General features: G+C 32.7%; 1 protein-coding gene across 1 annotated transcript in view; it reads left to right on the top strand.

Annotated features, from left to right (window-relative positions):
- Positions 1-538: 538 nt before the first annotated feature.
- LOC131669687 (leucine-rich repeat-containing protein 24-like) overlaps positions 539-23,056 on the top strand; it is a 72,407-nt gene continuing 49,889 nt past the window's right edge. Inside the window, exon 1 of the mRNA XM_058944756.1 lies at positions 539-2,075. Coding sequence (XP_058800739.1) covers positions 1,087-2,075 — 989 coding nt within the window. The 5' untranslated portion in view covers positions 539-1,086. The remainder of the gene's footprint in view (positions 2,076-23,056) is intronic.

Here is a 23,056-nt window from a genome sequence, read left to right as displayed (position 1 = left end):
GTTGAAATCGAACTCACGATCCGCATGCCATGTTCTACAATCTTGATCCACGGACGTCCTCACCTAAGTATAATATTTCTTGTTTACATCGATCGCTGAAATCTTTTATATGATTGCGATAATTCAAACATGAATTTTCTTTATTATCTTATTTAACAAATAAGTAATAAATGAACAAATTTTAGATCATATGTAAAATATAATAAAATTCGTAAATACTAAAAAAGTCATCGGCAGTAAAATGGTAAAGTACAAGTCTGCTAGCATGAATGTCTCGAGTTCAAATCTCAATTAGGTTCTTATTTTCTTTTCTTTTTTTTTGGTTTTGTATATGTAGTTAAAATTCTACATATACTGCCAGTGTTATTTCATCCATAATATGGATGTATTATTTATTTATTCGTTTTATAGAAAAAAATCAATTATTAAGTACAAAATTTGTACGAATTTTGTATAAAATTTATACAAAACTTGTAAAAGATTGTTACATATTCTGTACAAAATTTTTATATTTATTTACAGTGAGGTGAGCAAATGATCATGTAGGAATGTTATCTAAGAAGTTATCGGCCCGATAAAGATAAAAATAAATTCGTAAATGCTAGGATATTTGGCAGTAAATTGAATTATATTTAAAATGATACTAAGTTTGAAATTGATTAGTTAATTAGGAAACTCCATGCAGTGTTTAAAAAAACATTTTTTTTATTTTTTGTACTTAATTTAACCACATATTAATTTTTTTTCGAAACGTTATTAATAGTTCCTAAATTAATCAATTAACTTCAAGCATAGCATGACTTTCTCGATATAGTTAAATCTACTATCAATTTATCCAAATATTTATAAAATTATTTTTATCTTCATTAGGTTAAAAACTTCAGACAATCCTCATATTCAATGGAGCGCAGGGGTAGCAACAAAAAAGTGTATGGAGAACGATGCGCACGCGCGAATACGAGGGCAATCGATGTGCTTTGCCGACTGAGTATATTACAGCACAGATTGTGTGTTATGGGTTTTTCAGAGCACGCTGGGAAGGAGGTTGAGCAAGCAAACACTTTTTTGCTCAATTAGTATTAGGGCATGGCAGGTATTCATGGGCAGTTTACTAGTCTCATATTGCTACTCAGTCTATTATTGCAAAGTCATGAAGAAGTGTTGGCCTGTCCCGGAACTTGTTCTTGCAAGTGGAAGGCCGGTAAAGAGTGGGTGGAGTGCGCCGGCCGTGGACTGCAGGGTTTACCACAAGGTGCTCGCGAGGAAACCCAGGTGCTAGATTTAAGCAACAACCAACTGCTCAGTCTTGAGGCTGATTGTTTCTTCGTGTTACGATTAGTAAATTTGCAGCGGTTATATCTCAGTCGCTCACGACTGCGTCGCGTGGCTACACGCGCTTTCACCGGACTTCAAGGACTAGTTGAACTTGATTTATCAGATAATGAATTAGAACAAGTTCCTTCAGACACTTTTGCTTCCATAGCCAACCTAATGCGGTTGAGCATGGCGGGAAACCCGCTAGGCGAACTACACCGCGAGTCCTTTCAACATCTTGGTCAGTTAAGCTTCCTTGAGCTGAGTCGTTGCCAGCTACATAATATAGAAGAGATGGCATTTATGGGACTGCACGCTCTTGAATGGCTTAGACTTAATGATAATTTACTTACCACCCTGTCTCAACAGGCGCTACCCGCTCCAAGAACCCCACTTCATGGTCTACCTCTGCATGGTAATCCTTGGAAATGTGACTGCCATCTACAAGAATTACGTAGTTGGTTAGATATGTCTCAGGCGCAGGCACCGCAAGAAGCTGAACCTGGTTGTGCTCAACCTTTAAGGCTGAAGGGGCGTAGGCTACGTACTCTTAAAATTCACGAGCTCGCATGTGTTCCTGAGCTCACGATACGCCACTCTGCGGTATTGAATTTAATTCAGGGAGAAAACGCAAGCATTAGTTGTGAAGTACACGCCAATCCAAAACCAACAACGCTATGGTTACTTAACGGCGAACCTCTTAGTATCCCCTCGGTTACTAGGTCTACCGTCACAAGTGAATTTTTTACAACAGCGAATAGGTATGTGAAGTATATTTGTCACAAAATTCTTACCTTACTCAAGCACTTCTATTTGTTTTGAACTCTTTATCTTATGATAAAGATAATTTTTGTTGTTTTTATTATAATGTTATTACTACTATTATGGTATACACAATTGGTCGAAATAAATTTTTTTTTACATTTCTTATAATAAAAAAATTCTCATCATTATTATTAGACTTATATATTGCACTTCAAAATGAAAATCCTAAAAATGCATTTAATATGAACCTTATTTTCGGAACAAATATTTAATAATAAAATCGTATTATTTTTAATACCCTCCCATCTTATGCTACAAAAGTAATAATGTTATAAGTAATATAACTACGATTAGAATTGATTGTAACGACGTTACTTTCGATAAAAGACAATTATAATGCAAATGATACAACATAGCATATTACAATTTTTTTAACGGTAATATCACTTGCATTAAATAATTACCCTAGCTTTAACCAGTGATAATTTGTGATTGCATTGCTTTTGGAAAACAAACATATAAATATAAAATAATATTAGTATTTTCAAATCATACTATGTAAGGTTAGCAAAAAGTAATCTAATTTAATTATTAAATTATTCTTATTGAGTTTTTAATTTTTTTTCTTATTAATTTGTGAATCAGTTTCAATAAATTGGATAATTGGTAAATTGTGTTATCATGGAGGTTTGATGTTCAGTTCTCTAAAATATAATTGACTTCTCACAACATACATTAAAAAAAATACATTATAAGGAAAAAGATTTTAATCACTAAACAAAAATTATAAACATTTACATATATGAGCGAAGTCTCAATTTTATATATGAAACATTCCTTTTGAACGTTACTCTCTACCTGTCTATTTTTCTTTTGACTGAAAAAATTTTACGAGAAACGTAAAATTTATAAATACAATTAAGCTGTCTGATGTCAAGTTGCATTTTGATCCTCGGGGTTACCTTCAATGTCATTTAAAGGTGAACCTATTTTTCAACCGATAATCCTCATTTTTTTATCATAAACTCGGAATCTACGAAAAATTCTACGTTCAGATAAAGTATTACGTGTGAGGCCCACTTGACCCTTCAAAGATGTAAAGGTCAATCATCCTCTTTATTTTTTTCACCTAGTTAACGTAACTACGGTAAGCTTAAAAACAAGAAAATAAATATACAATTTTTACCCGAAGCTTCAGTCACCTTCATATTGAATAATAGTATCACGCGTAGTCGCTGTTTCGTGACTCTTTTGCCTGCAGTACACCACCGCAATCCTTGAGCTAGCTATATATTATAATTTTCTTATATACGTAGTTGTGAAGGTGAACAAAATTTTTTTTAATTATTTTTTTGTAATGAAATGGTATAATTTTATCTTTTAGGCTTGTCTATATTTATTTAAGTATTATCTTATTGTAACTACTTAAATGTATAGTGTCGTAATTGCAGATTAATAAAGTAACGGCGTTACAAGTTTTGCCATTACTGCAATTGCGATTTTGTACCAGCAAAATGATACATACTGAAAAAAATTGTAGTAACAGTTACTATACATATAGTGTAGTGGGAAAATGAACCAAGTATAAATTAATAGTTCATTTTGCTATCTAAAACTTAGTATGAGTTACGACAGTTACTAAATACAGTTAGAAAATACTACAATTTTGTATTATTTTTGTGCAGTCAAATATATAAATCATGTGTCGCAGTGAAAATCTCTTGACAAAAAAATGGCTAAATTTATTACTTTTAAAAATTTAATACAAAAACACTAAATTTGCCTATACTCTTCCAGCATTTTCAAGTTTATTATATATAATGGTTTGATATTACTTCAAGCAATACCGTTACTATTTTAAATTTTGTTATATTACTGTGAACATATAAAACTTTGCATTTATCATTATAGTTGTTACTTTCTTTTTATTATGTCTGACTCAATTACTTTTTCATTTATAGTAAATGCTTTATCTATATCTGTTACCTTTACTGTTGGTTTTCTTATTTGTTCTATTGCAATTTTCAAAGTAAATAGTAATTTTTCAATTACAGTTTTTTTCAATTGCATTTACATTTTCTTTATTCATAGAGTTCATTATAATAGTGTCCTTATTTTTTCTTTGAATATTTTTTGTCTGAATATTTTTGTCTTTAATTAAGTAATAAGCTACTATATTTGCCAAGTTTGTGTTATCATTAGTAATTTAAAAAAATTTTTTTTAATATATTAATATATTAATTTTAATTAATTTTAATAATTAGTTTTTTAACTTTTAATTTTGGATTTCTTCTGTTTTTAGGGCTAGGTACTTTCCCGTATAAAATAAAAATTTTATTCTTAGGTATTTTGACCCTTCGAATCCGAGCCTGTATATAGATTTTTTAAAACAAGGGAGAAATTTATTTAAAATGCAATTGTTTAAACAAAATGTAAAAAATAGTTTTTCGATCCGATCAAAATTTTTTTTAGATAATATGGCATATTCTATAAAGAAAAGGTCTCTTGCGATTTTTTCGTGAAATGCATCGTTTAAAAGCTATAAATTTTCAAAGTTAAAAATTTGACGTTTTTTATTAAAATTCGACATTAAGAAAAAATCATCTTATTCTTTGAACTTTTATTTACAAATTTATATAATTCAACTTAAATTCAATTCTTTCAAAAACGTACTTTTAGGTAATTAATGAGAAGACTTTTTTGATACTGTGATGTGTACATGTATTGTATTTACAATGCATACATGTTATCTCAGTACATTGTACCTACATTTTTCTGTTTACGACATGAGTCAAATAATTGTTGCTATAGTTATATAACTATTAAAATAAATTTTATTCAATTATTATAGCTTTATAATTATAAAAATATTAATTATTTCTTAAAAATATGAATCATGAATCACAAAAGCATTATAGTTGTTTTATATTATATTTGAATCAATCATTCAAATTGTACGCCGTTGGCTCTCTCTCTCTCTCTCTCTCTCTCTCTCTCTCTCTTTCTCTCTCTGTCTCTCTTGACGTCGAAAACACCACCGTTCACTTGTTTACATATTTTGCACTCTGTGCATGTTGAGCATGTCATTGAGTAGTAGCTAGGATATTTTCGAAGTGTGGTGCTTGTAAAGTGTTACAATGTAATATAAAGAGATTTTAAATGAAAAATGCCAAAAAGGGATATACTTCATTATTCTATAATTTGTCAAAAAGCTGCTAGTCTCTCATTAATGAGCCATGAAAAATTACGACAAAAAATATGGTTAGCAGCAGAAACAAGAAGACGAGATTTACACTCACTTATTAGTACTGAATGATCGGAGTGAGTACATCTCTTTTTACAATAATAAATTAATGCAATATTAAATATTGTTTTACTACGCGCTTATCAAATATTCATATATTAATTTTTATATAATTCGATAATAATCAGGTATTTCAAACATCACCGATTTGCATTCCGCACTACACTTCCAACTTTCATACAAATATTATAATGTTGCTACATACAAAATTACATTCTTATTTTGTTTGTAAATAATGAACAAAATTGCAATCGTTGACAAAAAAATTTCAATGTCAATTACAATTCATCGCAGTATTTTAAAACAATTATTTAGTTATGAAATCAGCCCGGAAAAATATGTTGTTTGACGACAATGGTATGATGACAAAAGAAAAAAAATAAATTTGAATTAGTTGGTGAACCTGAAGAACAAGTTCAGTCACAAATTCACTCTATTGTAATGATAGATTCAAAAATGAATGTTATAGTTGACATAAAGCTGTATTGTAGAGAATTACGGTGGAAATAGTTATTTATGCACCTTGGACTGTAGCACGTTGTATTACGTCGAGGGACGCTGAGAAGTGGAAGAGGGCAGTGGAGAGTCCGAGGCCGTTGCGCGTCCCTCGACGTAATACAACGTGCTACAGTCCAAACTGTATCCAACAAATCCAACATTAACAATTTTTTAATTTTGGCGCCCGTAAGCCGATTTTTAACCCTAACCCGGTTATAATTGGAATTGATGTAATTATGGTAAACATTTTTGTCGACACTCTCATTTTCTTCAGCACTCTCCGAGTCACTTGCTGAATCAACATTTTCCTTGTTTGCATTAAACATTTTCGTTAAATCCATTTTAAATCAATTTTCACTACGACTGACGTAACTCTTCAATACTTCACTATCCCCTTTGACCCTCCTCCTCCCCTCTCTTTAACATTTTCTAAGGCATGCATTATACTTTTTTCATAGTACAGAAAACTGCCACGTAGAGGGCTCTACTCGTCCTGCGACATAACAGCTGCTGTAATGTTGACGGGCCAGGCTCCTGGACTATAATGGCTATTATAGTCCAGGACGCTAGACTATCATGAGTCATTATAGTCCAGGACCCTCCTCCGCTATACTAGACTACTTTCTACGCTGAGCATGCTCTACACGTAAAAAGCTGCTTACGGGCGCCTAAACTGAAAAACTTGTATAACTTCGAGGAATTTGCTAATAGTTTTTGCACACTAATCAAGTCAAGTGCTCTTACCAATCTTACTAATAGAATTGATTTCGTTTTTGACAATTACTCTGAAGAGTATGTAAAAGTATCCAAACGGAAACGTCGATCATATAGTAAATCAATAGAATTTATTTAAAATAAAATCAAATACTCCATTGCCGCATCAAGAAGAAAAATGTTGGATTTTTTTAAGAACGAAATAATGTTGCAAATGTTTTCACGTAATTTCATACTTCTTTATTGTGAATTGGTTTTGCCTGATGTTGAAGTAATTTTTAGCACAGTATAATCAATTGAAAAATGATTTAACAATGCCTATTTTACAAAGATTCTACATCGAAGCAGCAGATATTAAAAAGATGATACATATGCACGAAAGTTCTATGGCAGACACATACATTAGTAGTACTCAATTTTGGGGAAACATTTGCAATGCATGTATTGCAGGTTAGAATATTGGTATGTCTTATTTTAAGTTATAACAAATATTATCATTTTTTTTAAATTTTGTTTCATAATATTTCAGGATTTGTAGATGTATTTAGGCACTGGAAATTTGTCACAAAAGATGCCGATTTATACAATGGCACGTACTTTAGGATCGAATATTTATCGCTTATGGTACTAAATTGAATTCAATTTGTGCCAAGCCCATAAATTATTTACTTGAGTTTGGTTGAGGTAATACGAGGTGTGTTCAAAAAATAACGAGAATTTTCGTTTTATGAAAAAAATATTTATTTATTCATCTACATTAATGTTGTCGCCTTCAAAGTAGTCCCCTTCGGATACAATACACTTATGCCAACGCTTTTTCCAATCCTCGAAACACTTTTGAAACTCGATCTTTGTAATAGCTTTTAGCTCTTTCAGCGATTCGCTTTTAATGTCATCTATGCCTGTAAAACGACGGCCTTTTAATGTTCTCTTTATTTTTGGAAATAGAAAAAAGTCACATGGAGCCATATCTGGCGAATATGGAGGCTGAGGCATCGTTACAGTTTCGTTTTTGGCCAAAAATTCACGAACAAGCAATGAAGTGAGAGCAGGCGCATTATCGTGGTGCAAAAGCCATGAATTGTTTTGCCACAAATCCGGGCGTTTTTTTCGGATTGCTTCACGCAAACGACGTTGAACTTGTAGGTAGTACTGCTTATTGATTGTTTGACCTTGTGGCAAGAATTCATAATGCACTATGCCATTAAAATCGAAGAACACAGTGAGCATAACCTTCACATTCGACCGCACTTGTCGAGCCTTTTTCGGTCTTGGCGATCCAGAATGCCTCCACTGGGACGATTGAGCCTTAGTTTCGACATCATATCCGTAAACCCATGTTTCGTCACCTGTTATAACACGTTTTAGTAGTTCTGCATCGTTATTGACTTCATTTAGCGACTCCTGAGCAACTTCCATTCGCCGCTGTTTTTGTTCAAAATTCAACAATTTTGGAACGAATTTTGCTGCCACACGTTTCATACCCAAAACATTCGAAAAAATTTGATGGCATGAGCCAACTGATATGCCAACATCATCAGCGACTTCTCTGATTGTGATTCGGCGATCGTTCATAACCATATCTTTCACTTTTTTCACGTTTTCATCGGTTGTTGATGTGCTTGGGCGTCCGGGTCGTTCGTCATCTTCAACGTTTTCGTGGCCATCTTGGAAACGCTTATACCACTCATAAATCCTTGCTTTACTCATAGCAGACTCACTATATGCCTTTGTTAACATTTGACAAACTTTACTACACTTTATTTCATTTTTTACGCAAAATTTAATACAAATTCTTTGATCCATTTTTTTTCACAAACGAAAATCGCCGAGCTCGAAAAACACGTCTAACGTTAGCGGCTGCCACTTAAAAAGTAAGCAATGAATATTGCTGAAAATTTTATCGTACTTCAGGGGCATGTGTACCAACGTAATAAAAAAATATTTTATACAAGCGGACTCTCCAAACCCGCAAAATTTAAAAATTCTCGTTACTTTTTGAACACACCTCGTATATCATGCATAAATTAATATATTATTTCGTGTTGATATATGAATCATGTATACTTCAGGTTCGTCAATAGATTATTACAAAGAAAAAGCTGTGAAATATTTAATTAACCTTCTTCAAAAAAATAATTCACGTTCTTCATTTGATAAGCTTCGCTATACGTAATACCATCACACGACAAAAAATAGTTTTAGAAAAACGGCATCTACGTCTGCATCAATTAAATTATACATAAGTCGTGATTTTTACATCACTTATTAGCAAGTGAACTGTGTGAATAAGAAAGCACGTACAGATCTTCTTTTATTAGGATACAGAATATAAAATAATTTACTAGAATCTACATAAGTATTTACGAGGTCTATTCAAAAAGTATCATGAATTTTGAATTTCCGCGGGCTACGTAAATTTGATTTATGATTTTTTTGTAGCGTTATGTTGGTACTAATGTCCCTTACTTATGTTGACAAAGTCGGCCATTTTCAACGTTTAGTTAATTTTTGACAGCTGTTTTGCTTGGATGTGTTTTGGCTTGTCTTCGATTTTTACCTATTCTAAAAAATAGATCAAAGAATCTGTATTAAATTTTGTGTGAAAAACAAAATAAAGTGCGCGGACGCATTCCGAATGTTGACTGTGGCATATGGTGAAGCTACCTTGGACCAAAGCAACGTTTATTGGTGGTACAAAATGTTCTCAGAGGGCCGAAAAGATGTGAACGACGAACAACGTGCCGGATGCCCGAGCACGTCAACAACAGACGAAAACATTGATAAAGTGAAATAGTATTGGCCAATCGTCGAATCACCGTTCGAGCATTTCTTTATGCCGATCTAATTCCATTTTCGTGACCCAGTTTTTGTATGCAGAGTGGTAAACGTATATGGACCTATTAGCTTTCTCGTATGCTACATTTTTTTGGCCGGCTATATTTGCTTTTATATCTTCTATTGCTCTTCAATAATGTGGACGCAGTATCGTGTGCATATATGTAAATAATAATTACTCCCATACATCGACATTATTCGCTCCAAATTTTGACATAGTCGATAGGACCATATTTACTGAAGTCTATATATATACTTTTTCGTCTAACTACGGTCCTTTCAAATTATCCTGATAAGAAGCTAAGAAGTTTTCAGTTATAGTCGTCTTCTTGTAGTGGGGCTTGGTGATGCACTACTAGTTGTATTTCAGATAATATTCGGTCTTTAAGATTTTCCTCGGACCAATTTACCGTGGTTAATGGATAAAATTTGCGGATTGCTTCCATAAAATCTTTCTCCGTTTCATACATTACAATCACTTCTCCCTATTTCCTATAATTCGTAGGTAACGGTTCTATTTTAATTATGTATAGGGGCTACGGTTTCAACTTAATAGTCGCCCTCTTCACGCTTGAATCTTCGTAAGGGATGCGGATAGCGTTTTTTCGAGTAGAAACGTGTCCAAACGCTCTTAGGTATAGTCCACTTACTTTTTCTATGCTAGCAGAGGATAAAGTCTTATTATCTATGATATGGCATGGTTACACGACGAATTAAATATATGATATACAAGCTGATTCAAAAACATTAAAGGTAATTGGTATGACTGGATTCGCCTCGAAAAGTTATTTAAGATGCCATTATTAATTTTTTTTCGGTAATTAAATAATTAGCTAATTAGGTTCAAAGAGCGGCCAGGTCGGAGTTTTAAAGGAACTGGCGCTCGGACGCAAGCGCTGAGCGGCAAGGGGGACAAGCTTGCCGCGGCTGAATGAAAGCGGTGCTCAACTCGATACGCGCATTCGTTCAACTGTATTTTGTTTTTTATTTTTCCGTAATTTCATTTCTTAGTGGTAATTATCGTGTAAACAACAACATAAACAACTCGTGTACGGAAATGGTCATTATATAACTATTGACTGATGATTTAATTTAACCAATTTTACTAAATTTACAAAGTGCTTGTTTGATCAATCTCCATGCAATAGTTCTATAATTTTTTTTTCTTTCGGCTGAAGTTAAGTTATTCATTCCAATACTTTTAAGTTCATGAGTTATTATGGATAATCAAAATTATAGATTAACTTTTGGCAATCACTATAAAATATATTTCGATTTTCGATTGACCAATAATTAAAACAGTCAGTTGAATACGAGTTTATTTTTTAATGTATGAAAGCCGCATACATTTATAGTAAAGAATCTGAAGGTACTATGACGAAATGCTGGATCCTCCTTGATATCATGCAGATAATAAGGCATTTTAGAATTTGTTTATAATCGACAAGTGAATATTTTCACAAGATTTCTTACAACAGATGTTTATAATATTTAAAATGATACAAAATCAATTATGGCATCTCATACAATTCCTGTTATTTTCGCTTGAACTGTCAGAATGTTGTTTGTATTGCAACCCAAAGTGAGAGTGTGGAAAAAACGTTTATTTTTTTTTTAATTTTCCATTCTAATTTCAATATCCCACCGGAAATACTTTTTTAATGTCATTTTTGACAACGAAAAAAGCATTTTACCGTAAAAAAGTATTGTTACAAGCCCTGTTATTTTCGCTCAGTCTTTCAGAAAATGTAAGTGTCTTACGTATGGTTTGAAATTGATAAAGTGGACAATATTTTTGTGAATGTCTTAAAAATAAAGTGATTCTTGCTAAATTAATGGGAAGGCCCTCCCTTACTATAGTTAAGTCCTTATCAAAGTATCTCTTGTAGTTTTTCCGCGTAAATAGTTTTTTTATGATGATATATGATTACAATTATACAAGAAAAAAGTTATTTGCACGACATGTAGTAACAAGTGTGATTAGCTCTCATTATATCCCTCTCTCCCCATGATAAGTCATATATATATACAAGGTGTCAAATAAGTAACGGAACAAGGCTGTAGCTTTTTAGGTACAGATTATTAGACCAAGGTCAAGGTCATTCCTTTAGTAACTTATAACGCGGAATCCGATGGTGACCTTGGATTTGACCTTGAGATTGACCTTCAAGGTTATTTCAAGGTCAACTTTGTTTTTTTAAATGGGAACCCCTAATTTTGACAACGGCAATCGAAAGAGCGGAAAATTTTACGTCCAAAACGGTATTTTTAAATTTTAATCGAAATATTTAATACCGTTTCAACAATACAGTGCTTGAGAACGCAAAATATCAGAAAATACTAACAAAAACGTTAAACAACTTTCAAAATCACTAAAATAATTTTGATTTTTTAATTATGATTATTAAAATTTTTTCCAAAATTTTGTAAATAAAAGTTACGAAAAATTAAAATACATGGAAAAGTCTATCAAAAAGTCCTCAAATAAGTCCTCGAAAAAGTTTTCAAAAAAGTACACGAAAAAGTTCGAATTTAAAAGGAATAGTCTAGTCGGGTAACATGATCGAATCTGCCCCCGAGCAATTTCGTTTAAATAGATATATCATCTTATTCCTTATGGAAAATGATACTGCTGCACCAATTTTCTGCCTTCAAGACCCATGTGCATGGTCATAATCTCAATTTTTCGTGCTTTCGGCGTTTTGATCATATTTCCGTCAATTTTTAACTTATAAAATTTTTTTTTATTTTGCAAATTGTATGGTTTGTGAAGCCTTACAAAATGAATTAATTAAAAAAAGTTTGGCGCTAAATTAAAATGTTTTAAACGGTTTGAAAATTTAGAAATATTTCTAAAACAAAGATAGACATATCTCTTGAAAGAATATATTGTATGTATTTTTGCTTCAGAAGTATATGAACTTTCTCAGATTTTTAGAAATAGTGAAAAACGGTTAAAAAAAATTAAAAACCGTATTTTTACTTATTTTTGCGTATACTTAGGTTCTTTTTGAACTGTAGTTCTCTTAAACGCGCTATTTTAACTTATTTTTACTTACTTTACTTTTTTTTGTACTTTAAGTATGATATGAGTTGTAAGTCAATATTCTGAAGCTGTGGTTGGCAAAACTAACTTTTAATTCAAACTGCTAACGAAGGTAGTTTGCGTACAGAAATATTTACAACGAGAGGTAATCTTTGTTCAATATTTATTAAAATGAGAGCTCATAATAAATTATCGCTACTAATCAGGTTCTTATTGATAATACTGTACATATATAATACACATATTATAATCTATTTTATTTTCCTTCGAAATATTACTAATCTCATATATAAACAATGGTTAAGGAAAATCCCTCATGTAATTAAAACAACACTCTTGAAAATTTCAACGTTTCGCCATAAATTCATGGCCTCTTCAGGAAAACTTTATTAAAAAAAAAACTATGAACAATTAAAAACTTTTTTATAAACAAATCGACATGATCATAACACTACAGTACACATCTAACAATACCGGAATTACTGTGATATGAATGCATCCTTCTAAACATGTTACTTATGTGTGAAGGCGTTACGTCATTCTGACAGCAACTAATAAGAAACTGTAATCTTGCGTTAGAATTGGCCAGATCATATCGAAACTTCGTCCACCTTTTTACAATATTAGCCTGTTGATAACCATATCTAATGTTAACATATTTGAAAAAATTAATTCTCCCCTGTGGAGACTGACTATAATTCCATTGTAAGTCGTAATACATTATAATCTATTTTATTTTCCTTCGAAATATTACTAATCTCATATATAAACAATGGTTAAGGAAAATCCCTCATGTAATTAAAACAACACTCTTGAAAATTTCAAAATTCATGGCCTCTTCAGGAAAACTTTATTAAAAAAAAAATTATGAACAATTAAAAACTTTTTTATAAACAAATCGACATGATCATAACACTACAGTACACATCTAACAATACCGGAATTACTGTGATATGAATGCATCCTTCTAAACATCTTCACACATAAGTAACATGTTTAGAAGGATGCATTCATATCACAGTAATTCCGGTATTGTTAGATGTGTACTGTAGTGTTATGATCATGTCGATTTGTTTATAAAAAAGTTTTTAATTGTTCATAATTTTTTTTTTAATAAAGTTTTCCTGAAGAGGCCATGAATTTATGGCGAAACGTTGAAATTTTCAAGAGTGTTGTTTTAATTACATGAGGGATTTTCCTTAACCATTGTTTATATATGAGATTATAATACACATAGTAATCAATCAGTCTTCATCGCTATCCTCTGCAATAATTGGCATTACTTCCTCTCTTGCATAAATTTTAGTGAAATTTTCGGCCGGTCTTATAATTTTCGCAAAATATCTGGCATATGAAAAGTGATATATTATTGCAGCAACGTAGGAGCAACGTCCAATGGTTCTTAATCCATCAGAACACTCACAGCAATACATTTTTATACCACTGTAACTAATAGTATTAGGTTTATATTCTACGAAGCAATTGCAAGTCTTCCTATAAAGATTTCGTGATCGAACTTGGAGTTTTATTATTTCTCCCCTTGTGTTGCTTGTTTGTACAGCAAAATTCGCATCTATTCTTGGTTTTAAATATTGTACATCGATTTGATTATCATCTGTCATAATTTTAGCTAGAGCTTTTTACATCTGATATGTGTTTGTAAAAAAAATAATAATATCCTGCTCAGTCATTTCAAGGAAGTCAATACGTTCATTTGACGTTAATTTTGTGAATATTGTTTTTTTTCAACTTCATCCTTAACTTTTCGCTTCCTCAGCTAAGCCGTTTCGATGTATATTTTGCAATAGAAACCAATTTACAACCAGATTTGATGACGAGATTTCAGCTACTATTGCTTGATTATCTAATTGATGATGAAATATCTTAAGCTTTTGACCTATAATTCCATAAATAGCTTCGACAACAAAGCCACAGACAGTGATCATTGAAAACGAACTTGCTTCTTGCTAATTCAACTGTTTACGTTGACCTTTCAATGCAGACATTAATACTTGATATTTTTTTCACTCGCGACGTCGCGAAATCCTCTATCTCGAATGAAAATGTCACTTTCTCGAAGCTAATTGGACAAGTCCGCATTTTCATTCCATAACCTATCCAAAATAGTTGCATCATTTTCATTTACAAAGAATAGCCCCGGGACAACAAAACCATCTGTTGCACATATTGTAAAAGGCTTGCAAAAAGGACTTTTTTCTGACCGGAATAAGATTTTTTTTAATATTCGTTATTGGAACTTTTTTGATGACGAATGTAAATACGAATGACGAATGTAAATGAGATGTAAATACCGTCACCAACGAGAAAAAACTTATCGTGTGGTTCTTCGCATAGAAAAGAATTGATATTTTTAGAGAGTGTATTTATATTATTCAGACTTAGGAGAGCGTATATATTCTTTCTTTTAGTAATGAGAATATATTTTTTTTGAGGTTTGATCCATACGGTATAGTTTTTCTTAATACGTATTAAAAAGGCCGGAAATTCATTGATTTTGTAACTTGTTGAAATCTGGTTTGCTTCAAAAAGAATAATTACTTCGATTATCAATTTCCTTTTAAAATAAATTACCTTGATTTTTTTAATTTGTTGAATGGTTACAATATTAACATTTGCGGTTCGTATAGGTACGTTTAATTTTGTTTTAATAGAGCCGAGTGCGTGTATAAATGGTCGGTTTGCAATAAGAATTTTTTAATTTGCAGAAATTTACGTATTTCTTTTACAAAATTTTTGGGTTCGGTTAATATACTGTTTACTTTGGCTAAAATAGGACTTAATTCTGTCGCGTTGAAATTTTTGTTAACATAATTGTTAATTGCTTGTACAATAAAGCTTATTCTTTGTTTTCTGAAATTTAGATTTTTTGCAAGTTTTTTTAGTTGTGAAGTTTAGATTTTTAGTAAGTTTTTGTACTGTTTTGAAGTGTTTGTAAGTTTTGAAGTGAGTTTTTGAAAAGTATAATTCTACAGGGCTCTTGTTTCTAAGATCTTAATCTTCGGGTATGCCCTCAAGCCCTACGAATCTTACCATAAGTCGAGGTCCTTTAGCCATAGGAGTACTTCTGGCTCCCGGTATTCCTGTTTTAATAGTTGGGGTTACTGATATCTCTCGATATCGTGGCTGCCTTAAAGTTTCTTCAGCTTCCTTAATTCTTTCGGGACTTGCTCCTTTAGTCATATCCGAGAGACGTTGATTTTCATCTTCGTCCGGGCGATCTGTGTCCGAGCTACTGTCGTATTCTGGATAAGTCTCGGTTGTCTCGCGCAAGGCCCATGTCGTCCCAATAGTATAATTCATTATCTAAACTTTTATGTCTTCGCAAACTGGCTTCGAATTTTTCTGCTGATTTCCACACTTCGTTTGCCGATAAACTAGTCCTCAGTGCCGGGGCTCGTTCTTCGCATCTTTTAGTGGAACTTTCATTTTCTGCTAATTCATCGTCTTCTCCAGAGTTCCCGCTGATTTGAGGTCCACTAACTTCTAGCTCTATTCGTTCAGTAAATTCCGATATATCACTCTGAACTTCATCGCTTGAGTTGTCCCCTTCCGTTACGGTTTCCTTTCTCAGCCCACTATGTCGCGTATAAAGGTACGATTTATTTACACCCTTTCTATGAATAACTTCGAAATTATGTCCTAAACCCAACCTCTAGTTCACGGTTAAATTTTTCTTTTCATATAACTAACGCGCTATGATCTGTGATGATCCTGAAAAAATCTCCTTTTACATAGAGTCTAGAATTTTCTATCCTGAATTTAACGCTGAAACATTCACGTTCGGTCGTCAAAAATGCGCGTTCATTCCTTTTCAATGCGCAAATCGCAAACGCTATGATGCCGTTTATTTTCTATGTTAATATGTTTCCGAGACCGATATCACTTGCATCATAGTGTAAAAAATATTCTCCATTTAGGTCTGTTCTGTGTAACATAGGCGTGCCAATGAACATAGATTTAAAGGGTACCCCCTAATAAGATAGTCGAAATGTCACCCTTAATGGATTCATATTAATATTATATTCATATTAATATGATTTTCAAAATTCCTTTCTTGTTTGTTTAGACATATCAAATGAAGACCTCTGTCGGTATTTTTATCACCCCCGCCCCTCTCCCCATATATATATTATCAAAAAACCAGCTTTTTCACGTTTCATTATTTTTCACATAATCGGCTTTTTCTTTGAATCCGAAAAAATGTGTACATATTCTATATGACGATGGTGTCAAACGTTATTGCTGCAATTGTGCGAACGGCAACCGTACGCACTGTTGGTTGTTGCTCTCACGTAGCAGCTATAATATATTATTTGAGCCATGGCCGATATTTATCTCGGATAATCAACCCAGCTGCAGTATTGAGTAAACTGTTTGATTTTGAAGAAATACAGTCAGTGATTGAAGAAAACAGTGATGATGAAGATTAATTACTTTCATTTATGGTAAATCCTGAATAAACTGTAAATATTTGTATATATTTGATTTATTTTAGTATATTAAGCTTATTTTTATAATATAGAAGTTTTTATATTTTATAATTCGATACCTTCATCAATTAATATCTATCATGAACTTCAGTTCTAGAATATGTAATAACAAAGCCAGTGCCAGTTATATTTTTTTGTAAAAAACATTGCACATTGCACTTGAGTGACTTAATTGTAATATAACTTGGATTTTAAAATGGAAATACAGAGTTTCGAAGTCAGATAATATAGCAAAGATGAATTTCAATGTTGATGTTAAGTTAAAAATTTCCAAAATTTGTTTTTTATAAGATTTTGTTTACGTTTATCATATTACCAGAGATAGCTACGTAAGTACTAATAGCAGCATCGTATTCTACGAGAAAAAATACACGGAGAACATGTGCAACACTTGCTGCAAAAACTTTTACATGTTTATAATTTTTTACGATTTTTGTACTGATTGGTTTATGAAATAGTAGGGGAAAGTTGATGGGATAAGTTATACATGTTTTCTTTTGTATTTTTTCCCGTAGAATATAATGGCGTAATTTGTTTGACCGTAATAATAAATGGTCACGGGTCAGTGGGCAAAAATCGATGAAAAACCGAGAAAAAACCTGTTTTTCGCAAAAACAAAGATGGCGCACCACTGTTAAAAACCTGAAAAAATTCATGCATATAGTATATGTAAAAACTATACTTTATACTAAATTTCACGTCTGAACCATATTATCGCTCGATTTTAGAGCGATTTGAACATTTTTTTATTTTTTTTTAGGTTAGGTTCGGTCGGTCGATCATCATGAAAAAAATTGAGCTGATTTGCTTCGTTATATAGAATATGTACAAATTTTTTCGAATTCCAAGAAAAAGCCGATTTTGTGAAAAAAAATAAAACGTGTAAAAGCTGGTTTTTCGACAATATATGTATGAGGAGAGGGGCGGGGGTGGTAAAAATACCGGCAGAGGTCTTCATTTGACATATCTAAATTAACAAGAAAGGAATTTTGAAAATCCATTAAGGGTGACATTTTAACTATCTTATTAGGGGGTACCCTTTGTAGAACACGTGCTAATATTCATGTCGTAAACGGATTTGCGATTTTCGCATAAGCTCTTAGTAACCATCTACTAATTAAATATATCAAAAGTCTTTGCAGTTGTTTTATTATTGTTGATCAAGAATAATTTTTAACTGATGCTATTTCATCTCGGTCAATTTTCATGCTTATTTCGTTTACTACCAATCCTAAATATTTAATGTCACGTTAACAAAAATGGCTTTTTTGTCGATTTATGGTAAAACTTGCGTAGTTTATTTTATTTATTAGTTTTTCGAGCAGTTCTAGATGTTTCTCGAATAACTCCGAAATTAATACAATTTCGTTCAAATATGCGCAATTACATGGTTCAAAATATTATATCACCTTATCTATTAGGTATTGGAACACTGCACCTGCGCCAGCCAACCCAACCCCATGGTCAATCGTTCGTTCTGCCATAATCCATAACCTGGAGCTATGAATGCTGTGATTAACCGTAAATATTTACATAGTTTTATTTGATGATATGCAGAACTGAGATCTAATGATGTTACATATTTTGTTGAATGAAACTTGTTTAAGATAACATCCGTAAATGGTAATATGTATTAATGTCCTTCTCATTGATTATATTAACAGCGCGTAGATCGATGCATACACGGTATCTATTATTTACTTTTTGTAACTATTATTTACCGTTACAATAGGCGGCGACCACTTGAAAGTCTAAAAATAATTTTGCGGAATACGGCTTTTACTTTTGGTCAAAAAGCAAGTAGCGCTTTTTAGTTGGCTACGTATCTTTATGTAGTTTCATTTCATGTTCCATCAACCCAGTAAATGGCAATATTCTATTTAGCGATTAAGTAAGTTACTCATTTTTTTCTGGTGTTAATTTTTCATTACCACGTTCTTACTGAAGTTTTTTCGGTTTAAAATCGAGTGTATACGTCAGAAGTTATGCCATTATCAAGTAGACAGACCGTACAGAGCTCGAATTGTTCCTATTTTCACTCGTAAATTTTTCCATCAGATATACGAGGTGTGATCAAAAAGTAAGGTGAATTTTTATTTTTCTCAAAAAATATTTATTTATTCATCAATTTTTATTTTATCTCCTTCAAAGTAATCCCCCTCGGATATAATGCACTTGTGCCAACGCTTTTTCCAATCCTCAAAGCATTTCAAAAAATCATTTTTTGTGATCTTGTTTAGTTCATCCTTCGATGCCGTCTTTATCTCCTCAATCGTGGCAAAACGCCGTCCTTTCATGGGCCTCTTCAGTTTTAGGAACAAGAAGAAGTCACAGGGGGCCAGATCTGGGGAATACGGTACCTGTGGCATCGTTACTGTGTTGGTTTTAGCCAAAAATTCGCGCACAAGCAACGATGTGTGAGCAGGGGCGTTATCATGATGCAAAAGCCAATTTTTATTTTTCCACAAATTCGGACGTTTCTGGCGGATTGCTTCGCGCAAATTGCGCATAACTTGCAGGTAATATTCCTTATTTACTGTTCTACCCTGTGGCAAGAACTCATGATTCACCACGCCCCTGCAGTCAAAGAAAACTGTAAGTAAAACCTTTACATTTGATCGAACTTGGCGTGCTTTTTTTGGTCTTGGTGATCCAGAATGCCTCCACTGGGACGATTGAGTCTTAGTCTCGACGTCATAACCATATACCCATGTTTCGTCACCTGTTATAACCCTGTTAAGTAAATCTGGATCATCGTTGACGTCATTCAGTAGCTCTTGGGCGATGCTCATGCGACGTTTCTTTTGGTCGAAATTGAGCAATTTCGAAACAAACTTCGCTGATACACGTCTAATGTCTAAAACACTCGTCAAAATTGATTGGCACGAACCAAATGAGATGCCAATATCATCAGCAATTTCTCTAATGGTAATTCGACGATTTCCCAACACTATTTTCTTCACTTCTTCAACATTCTCATCAGTTGTTGATGTGCTGGGGCGTCCAGAACGAGGTTCGTCGTCGATGTCTTCTCGGCCTTCTTGGAAGAGTTTATACCACTTGTAAATATTTTTTTGGCTTAAAGTAGACTCACCGTATGCCACTTTCAGCATTTCAAGTGTTTTGGAACATTTGATTTCATTTTTCATACAAAATTTAATGCAAACTCTTTGATCCATGTTTTTAGACAGCAGCAAATCGTGGAGCACGCAAAACACTTCTAACCTTGATGCCTCTCACAAACAAACTAAACATACTACAAAGCTGAAATTTGGAACGTATGTTCTAGACGAGTGTACCGACATAACCAAATAAAAAAGTCGAAGATCGAACGGACGTAGCCCGCTAAATTTCAAAATTCACCTTACTTTTTGATCACACCTCGTATAATTAAAAGTATTCGTAGACGATTTCTTATTCATCTTAGAAGTTTTAATTGAATTGAGGCCGAAAATCATGTCGTGCAGTAATGAAGGTATAAGTAAAATTTCTACGCGTATATTTAATTTTGTGTGTGTATACACATAACTATTATGCCGTTATATTTTTTAAAGGGTCTAGTTGCGTAACATAGTCGAATTTGCCCCTGGGAAATTTGATATAAGTAGATATATCATTTTAGTCCATATGAAAATTGGTACTGTTCTACGATTTTTTTGCCTCCAAGACTCATGCGCATCCACAGAATCTCAAATTTTCGTGTTTTCGGATTTTTAATCATATCTCTGTCAATTATTGTCTTAGAAATTTTTTTTTTCAAATTATAGGATTTTTGAGATTTAACAAAATTGTCAAGCTCAAAAAATTTTTGGAGCGAAATTCAAATTTTTTAAGCGGTTCGAAAATTAAAAAATTTAATATCTCAGAAACGAAGAAAAATTCACTATAATTTATGCAAGAGAGGAAAAAATGATAGTTTTTAAAGATAGCGTTGAAGATTGATTTCTATTGATAAAATTTTGATTACTGTTGATTATGAAACTGAGTCCAGTTTTATCGATAGCTGACTTGTTACAATAATCTATCGTAAGCTCTTATTTAATAACGATTGAACAAAAATTACTTTTTGTAAATATTTATGTTTGCAAACTACCTTCGTTAGCAGTTTGAATTAAAGACTAGTTTTGCCAATCAGGCCTTCAGAATATTGGCCTACTTTGTTGTATATAGCTCATATTATATTTACAGTAAATAAAAAAGATTAAGTGAAAATAAATTTAAATGGCTTGTTTGGGAGATAGTCCAATCAACCGGGTCAGGAAGTCGAAAAGTTATGCAGGAGCTGGCCAATTACACTTCTAGGTGTATTTTGGCCTCAGGAACTCGAATTTCGAATTGTCCAATCAAAATTTTTCCGGGAAAACCGTGAAAATGAAGAAAAACGGCAAAATTTTTTGTTTTTTGCGATTAATTAAAAAACGACGCGGAATTTCGAAAAAAGTTTTTCGAACGAAAGTTTTAGATATTGAAATTCTACATCGAAATATATCATCGCATGTGCGTTTTTGTCCAATGGAAAGGAAATTAGAGCGAGTTTCCACGACCGAGTGGCACTGGGCCTTGTGATTCATGCAGTAAAGTAGTTGGCCCTGCGCAACTCCAACGTTATATTTCATTCTCTGTCTGTCTGTCTGTCTGTCTGTCTGTCTCTCTCTCTCTCTCTCTCTCTCACACACAAACTTTCTCTTTTTCTCATCTTTCGGCGCCAATGTTAATTTTGAGGAGTCGTAGTTAGCATTGACTGTTCTGCGTAGCATCGTTTCTGTTTTTGCAAAGCATTTCAAAGTGTTATATATTATGCCTATTTATTCAAAATTGTAGGTGTTAACGACATAGAGAAAGGTAAGTTCTTACGTAATTTAATTCTTATAAAATATTAATAGTAAAATAGGGATTACGAGGTATATAAATTATTTACAATTAAAAAATCCGAAAAAAATCAAAAATTGTTAAATTATTATAAAATTGACGAAATAATATTGTACTCTTATTTTTTTGCATTATGAAGTGCATTAACCCTTAGCTGCCACACTTGTCTGGCGGTTACATAGCTGCCAGACCGGGGTAATTTGTACCCCAGTCAAAAAAAAATGTCATTACGAAGAAAGTATTGAATATTTATCGATAAAATTTTTTTTGCATAATCTTTAGTAAGTACTTTAATCGCTTATACAGTTAAATTATCCAATTATAGAAACTAAGTGTCGTAAAAAAATTAATTTAACAAAAAAAATCGAAAAATTCGTGTTTTTTATGAAAAAAATCATAAAATTTTTATTTTTTTGTTTAAGAAGCTAAAAATTTAACTGGATACTCCTGAAAAGTGATACTTACATAAAAAAAATAGTCTGGTAACGGGTCTTTAAAAAAAGGTATTTATTTTGAGAAATGAAGGTAGGAATTTTGTGAAAAAATCAACTTTCAGAAATATTGAAATATTCAAGAACTTTTATTAATTAAACGTACATTTTAGAAGTTTTGCCATATAAAAATGTATAAAACATATTAAAGATACAATGGAAGACCAAAATTGTCAATAGGAATTGAATTAAACTGAATATTAACACAATTTCAGTTCAGGAACCAATTCAGCAGGAAGGCTTTGACGCTCTGCAAAATTGAACATAAAATCATATTTTAAATTGAGGGAGATGAAAAGAAAGAGAAAGGCAGCGGCACAGCGGGGCGTATAAGAGGTAGATAGGGAGAAGAAGGCAGCTACACGACCAGTCGGATGGAAAAGCGGCAGAGTAAGAGGGCGAGAGAGAGAGAGAGAGCGAGAGAGAAAAAGAGAGCAAGAGAGGGGAGCAGGTGCAATGGAAAATTTACCTGATGATCTTGTCGGCATCCTTGTGTCCCAAACGAAGCTATTTTTGCCTTTTAGCTTGGTTGTCGGACGCCCACGCGCGCGTTGCTCCGAAAGCCGTTCAGCTAGAGGAACGTTTTCAACGTCGAAATCTGAGTCGGAGCTGTTATTTTCAGAGAAATCTTCATCTGCAGAATCATCTGAATTGCTTGGAGAAGTCCCAGTTCCACTAGTTGCATTGCTACAAGTGGTAGAATAAT

This window comes from Phymastichus coffea, unplaced genomic scaffold (assembly GCF_024137745.1).
Source record: "Phymastichus coffea isolate CEN01 unplaced genomic scaffold, Cenicafe_Pcof_1.1 PCOF00008, whole genome shotgun sequence".
NCBI classification, from domain to species: Eukaryota; Metazoa; Arthropoda; class Insecta; order Hymenoptera; family Eulophidae; genus Phymastichus; species Phymastichus coffea.
Note: the sequence above shows the minus strand (reverse complement) of the source record. Positions and strands in the feature narration are given on the sequence as shown.